Raw genomic sequence first — 17,222 nt, forward strand, 5'->3', positions numbered from 1 at the left:
ATAACATGAATAATAAAACGGCATCTGATTTATTTTAAAATGCAAGTCATGCCAGTCATTTGTAGTTACTTTCAGAGTAATCAAACGATAAAATACTGCACTAAGTAATGAGCGTTTTCAAAACACTGCTTTGTGAGGCTTCGAAACCTTCACAAGTCATTTAAAAATCATCTTTAAACCTCCAAAGACACAATTTCAGCAAAAGTGCTTCGTTATACCATAACTGTTTCGAAATGTCAATGGTTTGCCATTAGGGGGCGATCTATAAATGAATGAATTGTACATTTGTAGACATTTTATTGATACATTTGTATAATAAAAAAAAAAAATAAGTTGTAGTTAGGAGTCTCTTATTGGTCCGATTAATCAAGCTCTCCATAAAACGAAAAAAAAAAAACAAGCCCTACGATTTAATAAAATAACACACATTTTACAGACACTTCATAATTAATCGGATTAGATTTGTTAATTGTATATAATAGATTACACTTTCAATAAAACAGTAGCAGCTGGTTTATAAAAAATGTTTTTGCGCGTGCCTGGGCTGTTTTCATTGCATTTATGTAGTTTTAATCAGCAGGTGAACATTTTGAGTGTTTTAAAACAATGAATCCTTTTGCGATGTGATTAGTTCGGTTGATTCTAAGTTTTGAAAAACCTTGTTTCTCCCATCAATCACTTACTGTGCATGTTGTCTAAATACATGGAGAAGGGTGCTCACTTATTCAAGTCCTCCTGGGAAGTTCGTATTTATTAGGAGGGAAGTTGTAATTACGAAGTCAAGGCATTCAAGCTACTTTGGTCAAAGCAAGATGTTGATTTAGCTTTTAGGTTTTTTAATGTTTTTATTAGGGCTGCCAATTTAACTCAATTAAACTCATTAATCTAATTAATCAGTTATGAAAAAATGTATACTTTAACAAATATTTTAATGCAATTATCACCCCCGCCAAGACCTTTGTGCTGTACGTTATATTACATTTCATACATTTGATTCGTGATGAACATGAAGCAGGTCAACAGTTCACTGTCTGATGAAGCCTAAAGAATACAGTTATATGCCCCTAAAATTCAAGAGATTGGGGCAAAAATACCCCTGTGACAGTTTTTAATATTTATATAATATGATATAAGAATAACACAAGTTAAAATTACAATTTTTACAGCAACATATAAGAAGTTAAAATTTAAAAAACAAAAGTTTTGTCTGCCAAAAGTCTGTTTTTGGTAAATTTTTCAAACAAAAGTATTACATATAAGGAACACAGCGGTGATTCATTTCTGAATTAATCCAAAACGGGTGAGCCAATGATTCAATTACCTGTTCATAAAGAGAGCCGTTTACATAATTCTTGATCGAATCAACCGTTTGAACAAAACGAATGAAGGAATGACTCAATGACATTTACTGTTAGTTTCTTATTTAGGGTATCAATTCATTTAAAAAAGGAATTGAATATTAAAAAAATAAAAATAATAACATTCTAAAGCTACTCTTTTTTTTAAAAGTCTTTTTAATGCTTTTTCTTTTTCTTTAACACATGGCTAAAAATGATTTTTTTTAGTTAATTTCAGAGCCAAATTTGCTGTCCTTTTAATTTGCGATTAATTCGATTAAAAGTGGACAGCCGTAGTTTTTATTCAATTTATGATGGTGGAGTAAATTGAATCATTATGTGATCTATCATAATTTAATTGCAATACAATCATATATTTTACATGCATCGTAAAACAGTAGTTTTATTGTAAATTAAAAAATAATCATTTCAATAATTTTTACAATTCTGAATCATCCCAACTCTGAAACTATAAGCTTAAACAAAGTTCAGCGTTTCCCACTCAGAATTTTGTGGTGTCACTCATGTGCTTTCATCTCATGAATGACTTAACACACTATTAGTCACAGCAATCACAACAACACAACAAAATGTGTTCTCTATGTTTTTCTGTGTCTCATCATCAGACTCCATTTCTCTTCTCCTAACACGCGCCCTGTAGCACAAAGAGTTTCTATTCTGGTCCTTCTGGTCATGTGAGTGTGGGGGTCAGGGGCTTGTGGTCAGGTTTACAGGGCCGCTATGAGCTCACTGCTGACCCCATACACAGCAGATGGCCCTCTCTCTGCATGCTGGGATAGGGTAGGGCTCACGACTCACTGTCCTGGAAAGACCCTCACAGTGGAGGTGGATATCACACACACACTTCTTCTCATGTAGCCTCCTTTAGTCAGAAGAGGAAGCAGAGTGATTGTCCCTGCTTTCAGCCGCTTTACTCTGCTGTGTGTCTTAGTGGATTTGGTTTCAGAGCATTGACTTCAAGACTTAAGCACAAGGTAAAGTGTGTTGTAGATGTGAGTGGGGGTCCCTGCAGGTACCGCCTGATGCTGTTTGGTGTTTAATCTTCAAAGCTTGCTGGAATAGTTTGGATTGTTGTATTTACATGGATTGATGTGTTGATATTACAGAATATGGTGTATATGATAAGGACTGGACTCTTAATGCAATGAGTGTGTTTACATACAGTCTTAAGGCACTCTCACATTTTTACTGTTGCTTGGTGAATTTTTGTGGGGAAGATCCAGACATCTCAATAGGCATCTGCGTGATTGGGAATTTTGTATTAGGGCCAAAGATTTCCTCACGTGGTTTAAATTCAGGTTTTTTATGTGAATTGGCCGTGTTGACCATCAGAAAGCAGCTTGGTTTCAAAGTGACTTCTGTGTGAGCTGTGGTTCATACTGTATATCGCAATAGCTGATTCTTTCACTGAAATGCCTTAAACAGAATTTGGTTATTGGTTAAATGGTTCAGATTCCTTTCCCTAGATTCACTGTGTAGGCAAACACACTTCGAATTTGCACGTCTGTTTACAATTTAATGTCAAAACTGGACAAAACCTCAGTAATTTAAAATGTAAAGTGATTTCCTTTTGTAAGAGCTACATATTTTAAAAAATAGTTTGTAAAATGTAACCGTAATGGTTGGTGACATCTAAATTAACTTGTTTCATTTAAATCAAACAACGTGAAGGTGAGTAATGGGTAATGAGTGAATCATTTATGAGGTTTGATGTTGTAGTAGCCTCTGTGTCATCATCCCCAGAATGCACTGGGGTTTGGAAGCACGACGATGACGGTGTCCGTGATGACATCACACTCGAAGAGGAAAAGAAAACTTCTGTAAGACTCGAAATTAGTGTGTTTTCCATTGTGTGAAGAAAAGATTTAAAAATTGGACAAACATTATAGACCGCATGAAAGAATGCTACAGGTGTGCCTCTTTTGGCTTGAACTGAACGGGTGCTTTGTAGAGGTTTCTCTTGAGCCATGTGATTCCTGTAACAGTTTAACGTCTCAGACAGTGCTCTAAAGCAATCTCAGCTGGATAAGAACAGTTTCCTGTGCATTCCATGTGCAGTTGGCCATCTGTTGCAGGGAAAGATAGGTTTATTAATCTCAAGCCTCAGATCCATGCTCTTGTCTCTGGGCCGTGTGCCTGGTCGCCCCTACACAGTTCTGGCTCTGAAAGCCCATCTGACCTCACATTCAGGGAAGCGGTTTCTCTGTTTTCCAAAAACAGACCGTGGGAAAGCATGCATGAACATCTCCAATGTTGATGACAAATCCCACAAGATGAGAAACTGACGCTGTAGGTTCATCATATGCATGAGTGCGTGTTGAGTTTGAACCTTGGTAAGTCACTGTAAGTTGAAAGGTTTTTGGCTCGCACCTGCACCCTCCTGTTCCTTATGTGGAGGCAGTATGGGAGTATGCAGACCAGCTGCAGCTCTCCTCGGCTGTTAAAGTAAAGAATCACAGAGAATCATGCTCTTATTTGTGCTGTCTAAGTCTAAAGAGGACCTCCTCATATGAAGAGTCATTTAAAGGGATAGTACGATTTGTTTGTGTAATTTTATATATTTTCCTAAAAAGCCCAAATACTATATACCTACAGGCATATAGAATAGTGCAAGAACCAGCTTACTGACAAGTTGCACATTAAATATTGCATGCGATTTATCATGCAGCCCTTATTGCGAGGGAAGGGTATTAAGAAGTGGAGTGGTGTGCCGCCATGGAAATAAAACCGTGAACTCCAAATAAATGTTATAAAATCAGTACATCACAGGTCTCTAAAAGGGTAAATCTGTTGAACTAAAACACATGGAGTATTAGATGTTGCAGGCAGGCCTATCTTCTGAATATCTTTAAGATACTATTACATTTTCTTCCACTGACCTGAGCTGAACTTCCGCTCTCATTTTACATTCGGCTTTTGTTAAAATTCTGTTTATGTTACAAGCTGGGGTTTTCTATTACACCGCATTTTTGTTGGAAGCAAAACCACTTGCTTGGTTTTCTTTATTACACCCATATCCTGACTACATTACCCATGTGTCCTCTCTCTAGGTCTGACTGGGTGGAGATCGTGGAGCCGCGCTCGAGGGAGCGCATGTATGTCAACCTGCTGACCGGCGAGTGCGGATGGGAACTACCGCCCGGTGTCCCGGTCCGTCAGTCGGACGGCAACCAGTGGTGGGAGCTTTTTGACAGCAATAACAATCGGTTCTACTACTACAACTGCACGAGCCAGCAGACGGTCTGGCATAGACCTAAAGACAGTGACATAGTGCCTCTAGCGCAGCTCCAAGCCATGAAGAGGAGCTCCGAGGACGAGTTTAGGGGTCAGGGGAGGGTTCAGAGAGGTCCGGCGGATGGCAAGCGGACACCTCAACCTGGACTGGGGTCTTCTTCACTGGAGCAGGAGAGTGGGAGGGAGACGCCTTCGTCCAGGGGTAAAGGAGACAGTCTGGAGAAAAGAAACCAGGGAAATAGGTGAGGATGTCTGGAGCACTTGAAAACTTCTTACAGTGCCAATTAAAATGATAATTCACCCAACAATATCATCATTTACTGATTATGATTTAATTCTTCAGTGGTCTAATGTTGTTTTGGACACTTCGTACTTCCATTGAGTGCGCACACAACATTCTTTAACATATCATCTTTTGTTTTCAGCAGAAAAAAAGTCATACAGGTCTGAAATGACACGATTTCCGTTTTTGGGTCAACGATCCTTTCTAGCTGTAGACGTCAAAGCCGTGAGCGCTGCTTTCTGTGGCATACACTTTGACGGCTGTGTTTAATGGGATTTCTTACTTCCAGGGACCGCAACTTGTGCTACCTGTTTCACCAATATAAAAACTTGATCGTTTGAAAATGAGGAAATAAAGACATAAATATAAGTATTGTGATTTCGTAATGAATATTGCATCAATATTGTAATCAAATTATTATAAAAATAAAGAATACACTATCTTTATTAAATACTTAAAATTGTGCAGCCCTAAAAAAAAAAAAAACATTGTTAAATCACCAATTTAATTATCCTCTCTCGGGTTAAAAAGGGAAAGCTGACCACAGAAGAAAAAAGGGTTATGCTAAAGTCTGCTGTAGTGCCTCCTGTGGTCAAACTGAGAATGCAGCATACATGGATTGCAATATGAATTGCATTTGTTAATTCTGAATTGTATCATGAATTTGGGTTATGAATTTCTGAACCCAGTAGTGCGTGGAATTGAGCTTGGAAAGCTACAAGCGTTTGTGTTCAGAGGATCCCCATTTCAGGTATTTTGCTATTATCAAGAATATTTTCTGATGAACACGGAGTATAAATATGTCAGGGTGTATCTGTCATTGGAGGCCATGACTCGTTGGATTACCTGGTCTGACACACATGATGTCACACATTGGCTTTCTGGGTCAGCCTCATTGGCTGTTTAGGGGTAAAAATAGCATGCAAGCTCTGTTCTCTTAATATTTTCTTCATTTGGACTGGTTGAGTGCCAGCTGCTGAGAACACGGTGTATGAGAGAGAGAGAGAGAGAGAGAGAGAGAGAGAGAGAGAGAAAGGTGCATAGCAGACTCTTTTAACAAAATCAGCCTTAAATGGTCACACACTTTTCCTTGTTAGTACACAACCGTTAACACTCCCTGGAATGTGTTTTGCTGCGGTTGTTAAACTGCTGTGTTAATACCTGTTTGCTAATTGTAGCCTCTTGGCTGGGACACCCTCACACACACTTCCACCCACTTAAACTTCAACAGCAGCTGATTTTAGAGCGCACAGTTGTTTCTTTCTTTTTAGGTTAACTATACCATTCTCATCCAATGTTATTAACAATTTATTAACAATTGTTATTATTAATAAAAAAATGGTTTTCAGTAATTGAAATAGAGCTGGAATGAAATGAATAATAAATGTAAAAAGTAAAACTTAAAAAAAATAATAAAAAAAAATTAAATATGTTGCTTTTATGACTAGCTAAAATAAGTTTAAGTACTAAACTAATTAAAATGGAAATAAAAAATAAAGCTAAATAGAGATAATTTAAGAAAGCAAAAACTAATAAAAATTATGAATGCACAAAAAAATGCTAATTTAAAAGTCAGAAAATAAAAACTGATGAAAGATATGAAAAAGTTAATACATGGTTTTTAATAAATAAATAAAAAAACATTTCTCAAGCATCTTTCTTGCATGTTTTCTTTTCATCCCTTTTTCTAATTTTTTTTATTTAGTTATTAAAGTTAACTAAAACTTATCTTATATATATATATTTTAAATGTTACTCAAAAGAAGTGTTAAATATGAATATTAAAATAAAAAAATCTATAATAGTGAATGTAAAACTAAAAACAACAACAACATAATTACTAAAACTTTGAATTTAAAATGTACAGAAAAATGTACAGAAAAAATTGGAACAGTAGTAGTACCTCAGTGAAACTAAACAGAGTGAAGCTGTTTGTTGTACAAGTAGTATGTGTACGTGTGCATGCACATGCTAGCTCTCAGGAAAGCAAATTAGCAGCTCACACTCAATTTAAATTAGGGCAAGTTTTCCAGCCTGTACATATTTTTGGAGCGTGTGTGTGTGTGTGTGTGTGTGCTTGCGTGTGCGTGTGTGTGTGTGTGGTGCAGCTAGAGGACGTCCAGCGCGGGCTGCCGTCAGAAGGAGTGCAGCCCAGTAATGCTGAGCTGTTTTTGGGTAGAGTCACATCGCACATCCTTGAGGTCATGGAGGAAACCTGCTTCTCTTTACTTGTACACGTGTTGCACGTCCTGTGGATGTCAGAGAGGGTAAGAGCTCTACTCTTCAGGGGGTCTTGGGCTGCGTTTAAAACATAGTGAGCTGTCTACCTGGATAACAACATTTGGGTGTCATTAGACAAGTTCTGAATGTTAAAATGTCCCAAATGAACATTTGATTTAATTTGAAAAACATACTTTATATCCAAAATGCTGTCTAGCTAGGCAGCTGACAAGATTTGTTTTTTAGACACAGCCTTTGTAATAAAGTTATGGGATATTAGCTTTTTAGGAAGCACTGCTGGTGTTCTCCACCTGTCTGGATAAATGGGCTTTCATACATATATATATATATATATGTGTGTTTGTGTGTGTCTGTGTGTGTGTGTGTGTGTGTGTGTGTATGTTTCCTTGTGCTAATCGGGCTCTGGCATCATGGAGGGCTCTTCCTTTAACATATGGGCCATCTCTCTGGTCAATGTGTGTGTTCATTATTTTGCTAGAGATGTACAAAGAGCACTTGTTTTGGCTCTGTGGACACTAAAAATCTGTATTCGTGTTCCAGACATTGTGACTTTTGTGTACTGGCTCATGCCGGTGAGCAGGGCTATAGTATCATTTGTGTTATGAGTAACAAGACTTTGTCATCCCTCGATGGGATGTTTTACTATAATGCCATAGTGTCTTTATAAGGTTGTTACTTTATATTTTCGATAGCAAATGTTGATCGCTATGTTGTTGTGAATGCTGATCCCAATTATGCTAGGAATAGTTCACAGAAAAATTCAATTTAGATGAAAATGTACTCCCCCTCTTTTCATCAGGAACGATTTGGAGAAATGTAGCATTGCATCCCTTGCTCACCAGTGGATTCTCTGAATGAGAGTCAGAATGAGAGTCAGAATGAGAGTACAAAGAGCTGATAAAACTTTATAACAATTTACATTTTTTGCTTTTTTAGCAAATGTTCAACTATTCCTTTAACTAGCCTAACCAGCAAGACTTGATGGGTTGATTATCTTGCTGGTGAACCTAATTTGCCATCTTGACCGGCATGGAACCTATTGAGCCGCCTACCTAGACAACATTCTTGCCCATTATATGCTCATACGCTATTTTTAGACATGTATCATGTGCTTGCACTTTCCAAATAAAAATTAGCTTTTTTTTTTTTTTTTTTTCCAGTACGAAATGCATTTTTTTTTGCAGTGAAAACTGACCAATTATCATTTTTTGTAATTGCATATTATGAATGTAATTATAATTATTTGTGCCATTTATCTTACTGACAATACATGCACATATTTTGTTAATAATTAGTGAAATGAGTTGTGCAGCCCTGATACCCCGATGCTCAGCCTTTATGGTGTTGTGATCAACTTGTTTGCACTTAGTATTCTGGATTTTGATAAGCTAATACAGATTTATCAGGTTATTTAATAAAATGAGACAAAAAATAAAAGCTGATGAATGGCAATTTGTTGAATTGTCATTAATTCTGGTGATTTGTGTGTAGTGCTGAGTGTTAAGAGATTAGTCTCAGAAAGGGGTCTTGTGACTCAACTATTTTCCAAAGCCGGAGACCGAGGGAATCATGGGTGTCTTCAATCTGTCTTTTTCACTTTTTCTTTTCTTGCTGTGGGGTTTGTCTGGTAAAGAGGATTGAGGTGGGCAGCAGTAATCGGTCTCATACATTCTTGCATTATGTGCTCCTGTAGAAGGCAGGAATCTCTTCAGATTAGAGATGAGAACAAAGGACTGGTTTAAACCCTCATCCCTCTTTACCAGACGCATCCCAGAAGAGAAAGACACGGAGATGAGAGGAGAACAGATCTGTGCTTAAAGGAACAGTTCAGCCAAAAATAAACAATTCTGAAAAATCACTTGCATTGTGGCTTTAAGCATGTATGCTGTAATTAATTTATTTTATTTAGTTTTTTTTGTTTGTTATTTTTTGTCATGTGGAACACAAAATGTCAATTTTTGAACTTTTGCATACAATAATGGTCAAGTTACAATAAGGAAGCAAGAGAATCATAAAAACAGTGTTGTTGTTGTTGTTACCTTAGTTTAAAAGTATTTAAGTTTGTGTTAATTGAATAAAATAAAATATAAATAGTAAATTTAATTAAATAAATAAAAAATCTTAATCTAAAACAAAACTTAGAAATGTTGCCTTGGCAGCTAACTAAAATAATATGAGTAGAAGTGCTTAAAAAAACTGAAATAAAATACATTTAAATGCAAATATTTAAAAAGCACATAAGAAAATTACTCAAACTACAAAAATATTAAAAACTGAAAATGTAAAAAATGTATCAAAACGAATCAAATTCGCAATAATACTATAATAGCATATAAATAACACAAAAATATGAGTGCATACTAAGTTGTCTTGTGCGCTGTTTGTGTGCTTTTGAGTTCTTTGCCCAAATCTATCATATGGTTATATCACAACACAAGTCATATGGGCCACTTTTATTGTACTTTTATTAGTTGCATGAACCACTTTTACAAAAAGAGATGCTCATGTGTTTTTCACAATGTTCAACTTAACATGAAAGTAACAGCTTATTGGTTTGGAACGGCAAGCTGATGAAAAGTTTTGATGAGTAGTTAGGGCTCCGTCTGTCTGTCTGTTTTCATCGAATGTGTTTATAGTATGTGAAGTTTGAAGAACAGCGTGACATCTGGTTTAATCTCACGACAGACCACCTCATGGTGTTTTTGTTATTGTTTTTATTTATATCTGTGGATCTATCATCCTGCGTGCGGGAGCTTTAATTGGATGTGTCCTTTCAGATCTTATCTTTTCTTCTGTGGGGGCGATGTTATATCTGACATGCAGATGTACAGTTGCACAGTCTTTAGACAAAAGGAGGAGGTGAATTGTTCACGGTCACATGAGCCTACATGTGCCTGAAACTGATCGCTAGTTTCCAAATGCAGCATCACTAGTTGTGTCATTGTCATCATGTGCTGACGAAGAAGACTCGATGAAAATGAATCTATTCCAACACAAAGTTTAATAACAATAAGTCACACAAAAGATAATGCAAAAGGGCAGGGAAACGCACATGAATGCAAACGTGACCGGGAGAACTAATAGAAGAACTAAACGAGGGAACTAATCAGATAATAAACGAGAAACACAGGTGAACTGAATGAACTAATCAAAGGAAGACCGAAACTAGGTCATCAGGACTAAACTAAGCAGGAGAACAGGAAAAAAATACACCATAAGTCCATAATTCTGACACAAGTAGCCTATATTTGTTATAATATTATATAATAAAATATAATATTTTAATGTTATAAAATAATTTAATAATTTAAATTAAGATTTATATTATATTATATTATAATCTTACCCCATTATCATTAGTAGCTACAACTACACCTATATTTTAGCAGCCTACCCATTTATAAAAAAATAAATACAAATAAAACCTCTATGTGTTAAACCGCCAGCACCCGGCAGATCTTAACATCACACACTTTCCAGAACCAGTAGAGTAAAGTTATGGCCAATCCCAGACTGGCATGGTGCCCCACACACACACACACACACACACACACACACACTACTCAGAGAGGTATTCTCATGCTTCCTGGCCCAAGGAGTAGCAGTCCACCCGGGAACAGAGACGCTCTGTTCACGTTCAAAATCAATTCTCCAAATGCATAGCAGACTTTAAGGTGGGCTGACTGGTAATGACAGGAGTACAGGTGAAGAAATGAAGGGAGGGATGAAAAAACAAAGAGCTAGGAGATCTGCTGCTTCTGCTAAAATGGAACAGGCAAGATTAGTAACATCAAGTACACACTAGTACTATTTACTCCGCAGTGTGTGGTGTGTGTGTGTGTGTGTGATTATAGGGCTGCAAAAGATAAAGGAAGAATCAGAGACAGAGGGCGAGAGCACAACTCGAGGGCCACCCAGCGGGACACACACTCATGCTGTTTATACTCCAGGGTAAACCTGTCCTGGTAAACACACGTATGATGCCGAGGTGTCTGGAAAAAACTGAATTCTATTTTAAAGAAATTATAAAATAGCATCACGACCAGCCTCGCACAGTAACACTGGCATAGCCATAGCTTGGGGGCGGGGCTATGTGCATGAGTAAAGTAAAAGTCACTATTAAAATATAACTAATTTAATTAGAATTAAAATAATTAGAAAAAGGGCATGATTCATGATTCAACACATTTTCTTTTTTAACCGTCTGGTTAAAGAAAGTTCTTTTACGAGTGCAGCATGGATGAAATTCAACATGGTGTAAACGTAAAACAAATGACTTGTTCAATATCTTTACAGAAAAGATGCATGACATATGAAGGCAGAGAGTGCACGAGCATTTCTTAAACATACATTAAACATTTAGAAACATGAAAAGAAAATGCTACAGATTTCCTAGCCAAATGTAGTCATTTAGTTTTGGAGGTCAAGTTCAAGTTCAAAATGACTAAAAGTGTAAGACTATTATTAACAGTAAATGTTTTGTAAAAACAAATAACAGCAGCTTTCCGCCCGTCATCATCAGGTAAACATGAAATATTAGACATACAGTAGTAGCTCTTTACAGGTTTTTATTTCACTGTGCTGATTCTTCATTGTTTTTTTTTTGTATGAAAATATTGGATTGATTGACGTTTTTGACTGTTGTGCTCATCTCTCATCTTTTGTAATGTCTCACGCATGAAACCACATTCTAAAAGAGCAGCACTCAAGTTAAAAGAAGTCCAACTTGTGTCTAATAACCTTGCTTTGTCAACGCAAAAACGATGTCTGTCTGTGTGAATAGCACCTATTTATATGTTGTACGTTACAGTAGCAAAACATTACTTTCAAATGAATTGATAAAATGTGAAAATATGCCCTACTCAAAAGTAAATAAAAATAGCTGTAAAGCTACTGAGGTCTTCAGAAACATGAATGACCTAATAAAAACACATTAAAACCATTGTGATATTCATGACATTTGTAAATTACCAACCAAATAATATTGAATACATTTGAAATAGTCAAATGCAGAAGTTCTCGGATGACATTAGGAGGGTCACTGAGTTTACAGAAACCCACTCACTCAAGACCCAAATGTTTTAGCTGTCTGTGTTTATGCCTGTCTGAATGCTTGCCATATTTTCCTCTTCAGTGGCACATAGCCATGAGAAATACACGTCTTCACCATGGTACCCGTTCCCTGAGAGACCGAACTGAAGGGAGACAGATGCATTACATTACCCCCCAAAAATGCTGTCATTTGTTGGTCACAAGTGCAAGTGTCATCATATGATGTGCCAGCATGCACTTAGCTCTCACACTGACAGTGGCTGTGCTAGACTTTGGTGATATTTAGACTCTAATCTGTTTGTCCTGCGTCACTTCGTTTAGAAACTAGGCCATCATCAGGAGAGCGCTGCTGTATCATTGTCACACAGCCACGATGACTCACTTCCTGCCAGGAATTTGCTGATCCTTCATTTATATAATCTTTATTGCATGGTCAAATAATGCTCATGTTTAAACTGATAGCAACTTAATTTTTGGAGGTCATCGGGTTGTTATATTTTTACCACTTCGATAAATCAAATGGATGCCTGTCAGGATGGTTAAACAAACAGAGCAATGTTTTGTTAGATTTAGGAGAAATCACCAATCTTATCAACATAGGAATGGCTAACTTGTTCTTGTCTCCGCATGTTAAGATGGAATAGGAGAAAGTAGTTTAACATTTAACAGATAATTCACAAACTACACACTTCACCTTAAAACATTTGATGATTTTGTCTCTTAATTAACAGTATTGAGTTTATATATTGGGCTGGATCAGTGTAATTTAGGTTTTAATTGACGTAAGCAACATAGCATTCAGTCAAAATTAAAATGTTACCGTTTAATCAAATCCATGACTTTAAGGACTTCTATATGCTATACCTAACACTTTCCTTTGAGAAAAAGATATATAATTATAAAGAAATTATAATAATATACTTTAAAATAATATACTTTTGGACTGAATGTAATGTTTTTCTACTCTTTCTTGCATGTAAATTGCAATTAAATGAAAACGCGTTGTACTGTAGTTTAAATTGATATTAAATAACATCAGCTGTTCGTTGGACATTACATGTAATTTCATTATTACTTCTGTTGTCTTTAAAGTCTACTACGAATGTACTAACAATTATTTATGGTAAACTAAAATGTAATTTTTTTTATTGAAAATGTTATATCTAAATATATTTGTAATTCCGTGATTATAATGATGAAGTTGCAACTTAGTACATTTAAATTATATTAGCTTTAAATGCAATATTTATCAACCCAAAACAAAAGGCATTTTACCTGCAGAAAGGTGCAGTTTTGACATCTAGACCAGCTAACTTTTGCCAGATGTAATGTAACGTAAACAAAATAACATTGGCTATTTTAAAATCCTAATGTGTCCACCAAGAGAACTGTGTCCATCACACCATTTTGTAGAGTATTTCAGGTTCACTCTGTTCCAAGCATTACTTCTTGGACAAAATACTACTTTTAATTTAGACGAAAAACACTACACACAAATAGTGTTGTCACGATACCAAAATTATTGTTTAGATACCGATACCTAGTCAAGAATTGCCAACATGAAATACTTATCTTACAAATCTGGAACGCAGTCATTCTTTGAAGTATCGATACTAAAAAATTTAAGAATCGTGACATTTTAAATTTCCGAGAATCGCGATACTTTTGAAGTATCGGTGCACAGTGCAACACTACACACAAATAGTACATTACAGGCGATTTCTTTTTAACAGCGATCTCTCCCTGTCATAAAAGTTGTAAAGCTTTAGTGGTAGCTCATGCTTAAAATTGTAGCAGTTAGCTGTTTTCTGTAAGCTAAGAACCGAAACCCTTGCGATAACAAGCTTGTTTTTGTTCCTCAACTATATTTGATCCATCTCACAGTTCAGAGAAACTCTTCCTCTCGTCTCGCCTCGTCACCGTTTCTACCACACTAATGAAAACACCCTGACTGCTAACCCAGTTTGACTCTCCACGACCAAACCGAGTTGGCTCACATTTCATACGAATCTTAACTCATAACATAACTTTTTCTCTTCCTTCAACTTCAGTGGCTCCAAATGTATTTTTCCCCTCAGAAGTTGTTGACCCAGCGATGGGGATGACCGAGAGCTCAGTATATGAAACTAAACCCTGCGACTGCCGGATCGATTCTCCCACAGACACGCGTTGATGCGCAAGTGTTACGCAGTGTGTTTGTCAAATGTAGTGAGCGGTCTGGGATGGTAAAGGGTGTGTGAGTGTGGCCATATGGAGTATTTTGAGCTCACATTCCCCACATCAGGTCAATAAGGTCGGCCTGGAGTTCAGCGGTCAAAAGTTTTGACCTCGTGAAGTGAGATGAAGAAAGGAGAGTGATATTCCCTTGTGTTTCGGCCACACACACGCTCTATCATTCTATACTAAGTCTTTGCAAATGCAAACACGCTTACACAAACAAGCACATGCAAAGTTTTATATTTTTAAGCAGTGAATGCGGAAGTCTCTTTGGATTCCATGCTGGACTTTCCCATGACAAATCCCTTTAGGACAACCCACTCCCTTTCCCCTTCTCTCTCTCTCTCTCTCTCTCCATCTTTGTGTCTCTCTGTCGTCTCTGTGCCATTTGATAGCTAGCTATACATTAGTTCCTGTTCATTTTAGGGAAGCTAGGTTAAAACTTGTCAAGCTAGTTGAGTTCATCTTCAAAGTATGTTTCTGAAAATGTAGCTAGCTCTGCCACACGATACTTGCAAAATCTATTTATAGGGATAATTCACCCTTAAATGTAAATGCCATCATCATTTATTATTATGTACTATAGAAGTCAATGGTTGCCAGTGCAGATTGGTAACAATTGTGTTCAATAAAATATCTGCCTTCTCCGTGTGTGTTTGTGTTTGTGTGTGTGTGTGTGTGTGTGTGTACACTTTGTAGCACTAATTCCGAGTATGGGTCACCATACTTGGCTACATGACACATCACATTCACATTCAAAACGTAATACAGTGTTTATTTACTAATACCATGATTGATAGATCGATGGATGGATGAATAAAAAGACAACATACCGATCGATAGATGAGCGAAATTCTTTGAAATTCTGCTTCAAATGTATTTGTGTGATGGTGGCATGTGGTATTAGATCAAGTGGTCAAGGTTTAGCTGGTTAACATGAACCAATTAACCCCTGCAGGTAGATACTGTAACTACACCATAAAGCATCTTTCTCCTTTACTTATTTTCTTCTAATCTGACTAGATGCAGTTTTTGCAACCATTATAAACCCCGCCTCCCAAATTGGTTGGCATTTAGGTCTATTTTTGACCAGTTTTGTATTTTATTCTTAACTTTTATATATATATATATATATTTCAATGTGTGAAATAATAGTTTTCAACCCCATCTGTTGCATTGAGTTTAAATCTAGAGTGATGAGTCACATGACATTTACATCTTTGATGACTAGTGGATGGCAGCTGAGCAAGAACCACTGAGATGCAGATCTTCAGGTGTATTAGACATGAAGGTGGGGTCAGCTTCTGCATGTTTGTTTAAATATTTGTGTAGGTGTATTCCAGAAAGTCAAAGAGCGCAGTGGGTTTTATTTCGTTTGTGTGTTTTCTCCATCTCTATAATGCAGCACACGCGTTACTCTCTCTGCTCGGCTCAGTGTGAATGCTGCGCTGGTATTTCCTGTTTATGCTGTAGGAGAAATGCCCTTTGAACTTCTCCAACACGCACTCCCTCAGGACCCCCCAGTTTTGCACTCCGGCCCCCTGTCCAGCCTCTCTCAGCATCCCTTTGTGTTCACCGCAAATCACACAATCGGCGTGGCCTGCACTCGCCAAGAAGTCTTTTGTGAGAGGGACTTGCGTGTTTGTGAATGAGTGTGTGTGAGAACCTCACCACCTGGGCATCACAGACGCTTTTCACCCCCTCGGATGATAAATGAGCTAATGTATTCATTAGTAATCACGGCTTAAGTCACCAATACATGCGGAGTGCTACAAGGACGGCTAACATAATGTTATCCTAATATTTATACCAGTAAACTTTCTTGACCGAGAAGACCCGAGAAGAATGATGTTTTGTTCCTTGTGTTGAGATTATTTACATGCCTGCGACGCTGTATTTACTCGACACCGTGAATAGATTGTTGACATTTGGCAATGAGACCGTAGACACAATGGGTGGGAAAGACCACAGCAGTCAGAGATACGGAGAGAGAAGTTTCTGCGTAAAAAAAGATCCAGATCAATAGGTGGACAGCAACTTGAATATAACAGAGTGTTTTTTATAAATGAGCTCAGAGTGGAGCTTAAGGAATGGAGGGTTGTGCTTCTTTAGTTAATTCGGGGCCTCTCGGGGAGCTGAAGATGTGTAGTTTCACACGCCGTGAGTCTGATCTGATCAAGTCAAGCAGATCGAGAACGGTCCAGGGGAGTGGTGATCCAAGTTTGTGTGTGTGTTACAATGGCAAGACTTGCATTCCTGCTACTGTAACCCAGAGGAGGGCCAAAAGTAGCCGCCGTCCCCCTCCCTCACTCCCTCTCTCCTTGTCTTTCTCACCCTCCCTTCCTCCTTTCCTTCCTCGCTCTCTCACTCTCCCTCTCCGTACCACTCCGTAATTAAACGATCGCATGGTGACACTAAGAATTTAAGCAGAAGTTAATAACCTACAGAATTACGGTTGTAATTGTAAAAACTGATATTTTGAACGGCGGGCACTTGCCTGTTCTCCACGATTTGGTGTTTTCTTCTGCGTCTCCAGCTGAGGGAGGTGTCCTCTACAATTCTCTGTCACCCCAAGCACCCTTACAGATGGCCGTGCCACCTCTGGGTATGCCAGGGGTAAGTATGTCTGCTGACCGTCTGCTCGAGCATATGCTATGCATCACTGTCTCAGGTGAGTTTAGACAGTCTTGCGCAACAGGTGTATCTCGGATGATGCAGTCGCTTGTATTGAGAATCTATTTTTGCTCCTATTTGGATCTTAATGGCTGCTTTGTTTCTTGTAATGTTGGTACACAAGGCTGCACATGTTGTGTGGTTTGTTTAGGAGCGCTTATATA

General features: G+C 37.5%; 1 protein-coding gene across 3 annotated transcripts in view; it reads left to right on the plus strand.

The window, feature by feature from the left end:
- LOC113093006 (rho GTPase-activating protein 39-like) overlaps positions 1-17,222 on the plus strand; it is a 53,181-nt gene that overhangs the window by 18,581 nt on the left and 17,378 nt on the right. The window contains exons 1-2 of one of the 3 annotated variants that reach the window (XM_026258831.1): positions 1,870-2,332; positions 4,409-4,834. In XM_026258831.1, coding sequence (XP_026114616.1) covers positions 4,452-4,834 — 383 coding nt within the window. In that variant the 5' untranslated portion in view covers positions 1,870-2,332; positions 4,409-4,451. Of the gene's footprint in view, positions 1-1,869; positions 2,333-4,408; positions 4,835-16,591; positions 17,002-17,222 lie in introns of those variants that run through there. The other 2 variants (XM_026258830.1, XM_026258832.1) reach the window with 2 other exon arrangements.

Source organism: Carassius auratus, unplaced genomic scaffold (assembly GCF_003368295.1).
Source record: "Carassius auratus strain Wakin unplaced genomic scaffold, ASM336829v1 scaf_tig00214826, whole genome shotgun sequence".
NCBI classification, from domain to species: domain Eukaryota; kingdom Metazoa; phylum Chordata; class Actinopteri; order Cypriniformes; family Cyprinidae; genus Carassius; species Carassius auratus.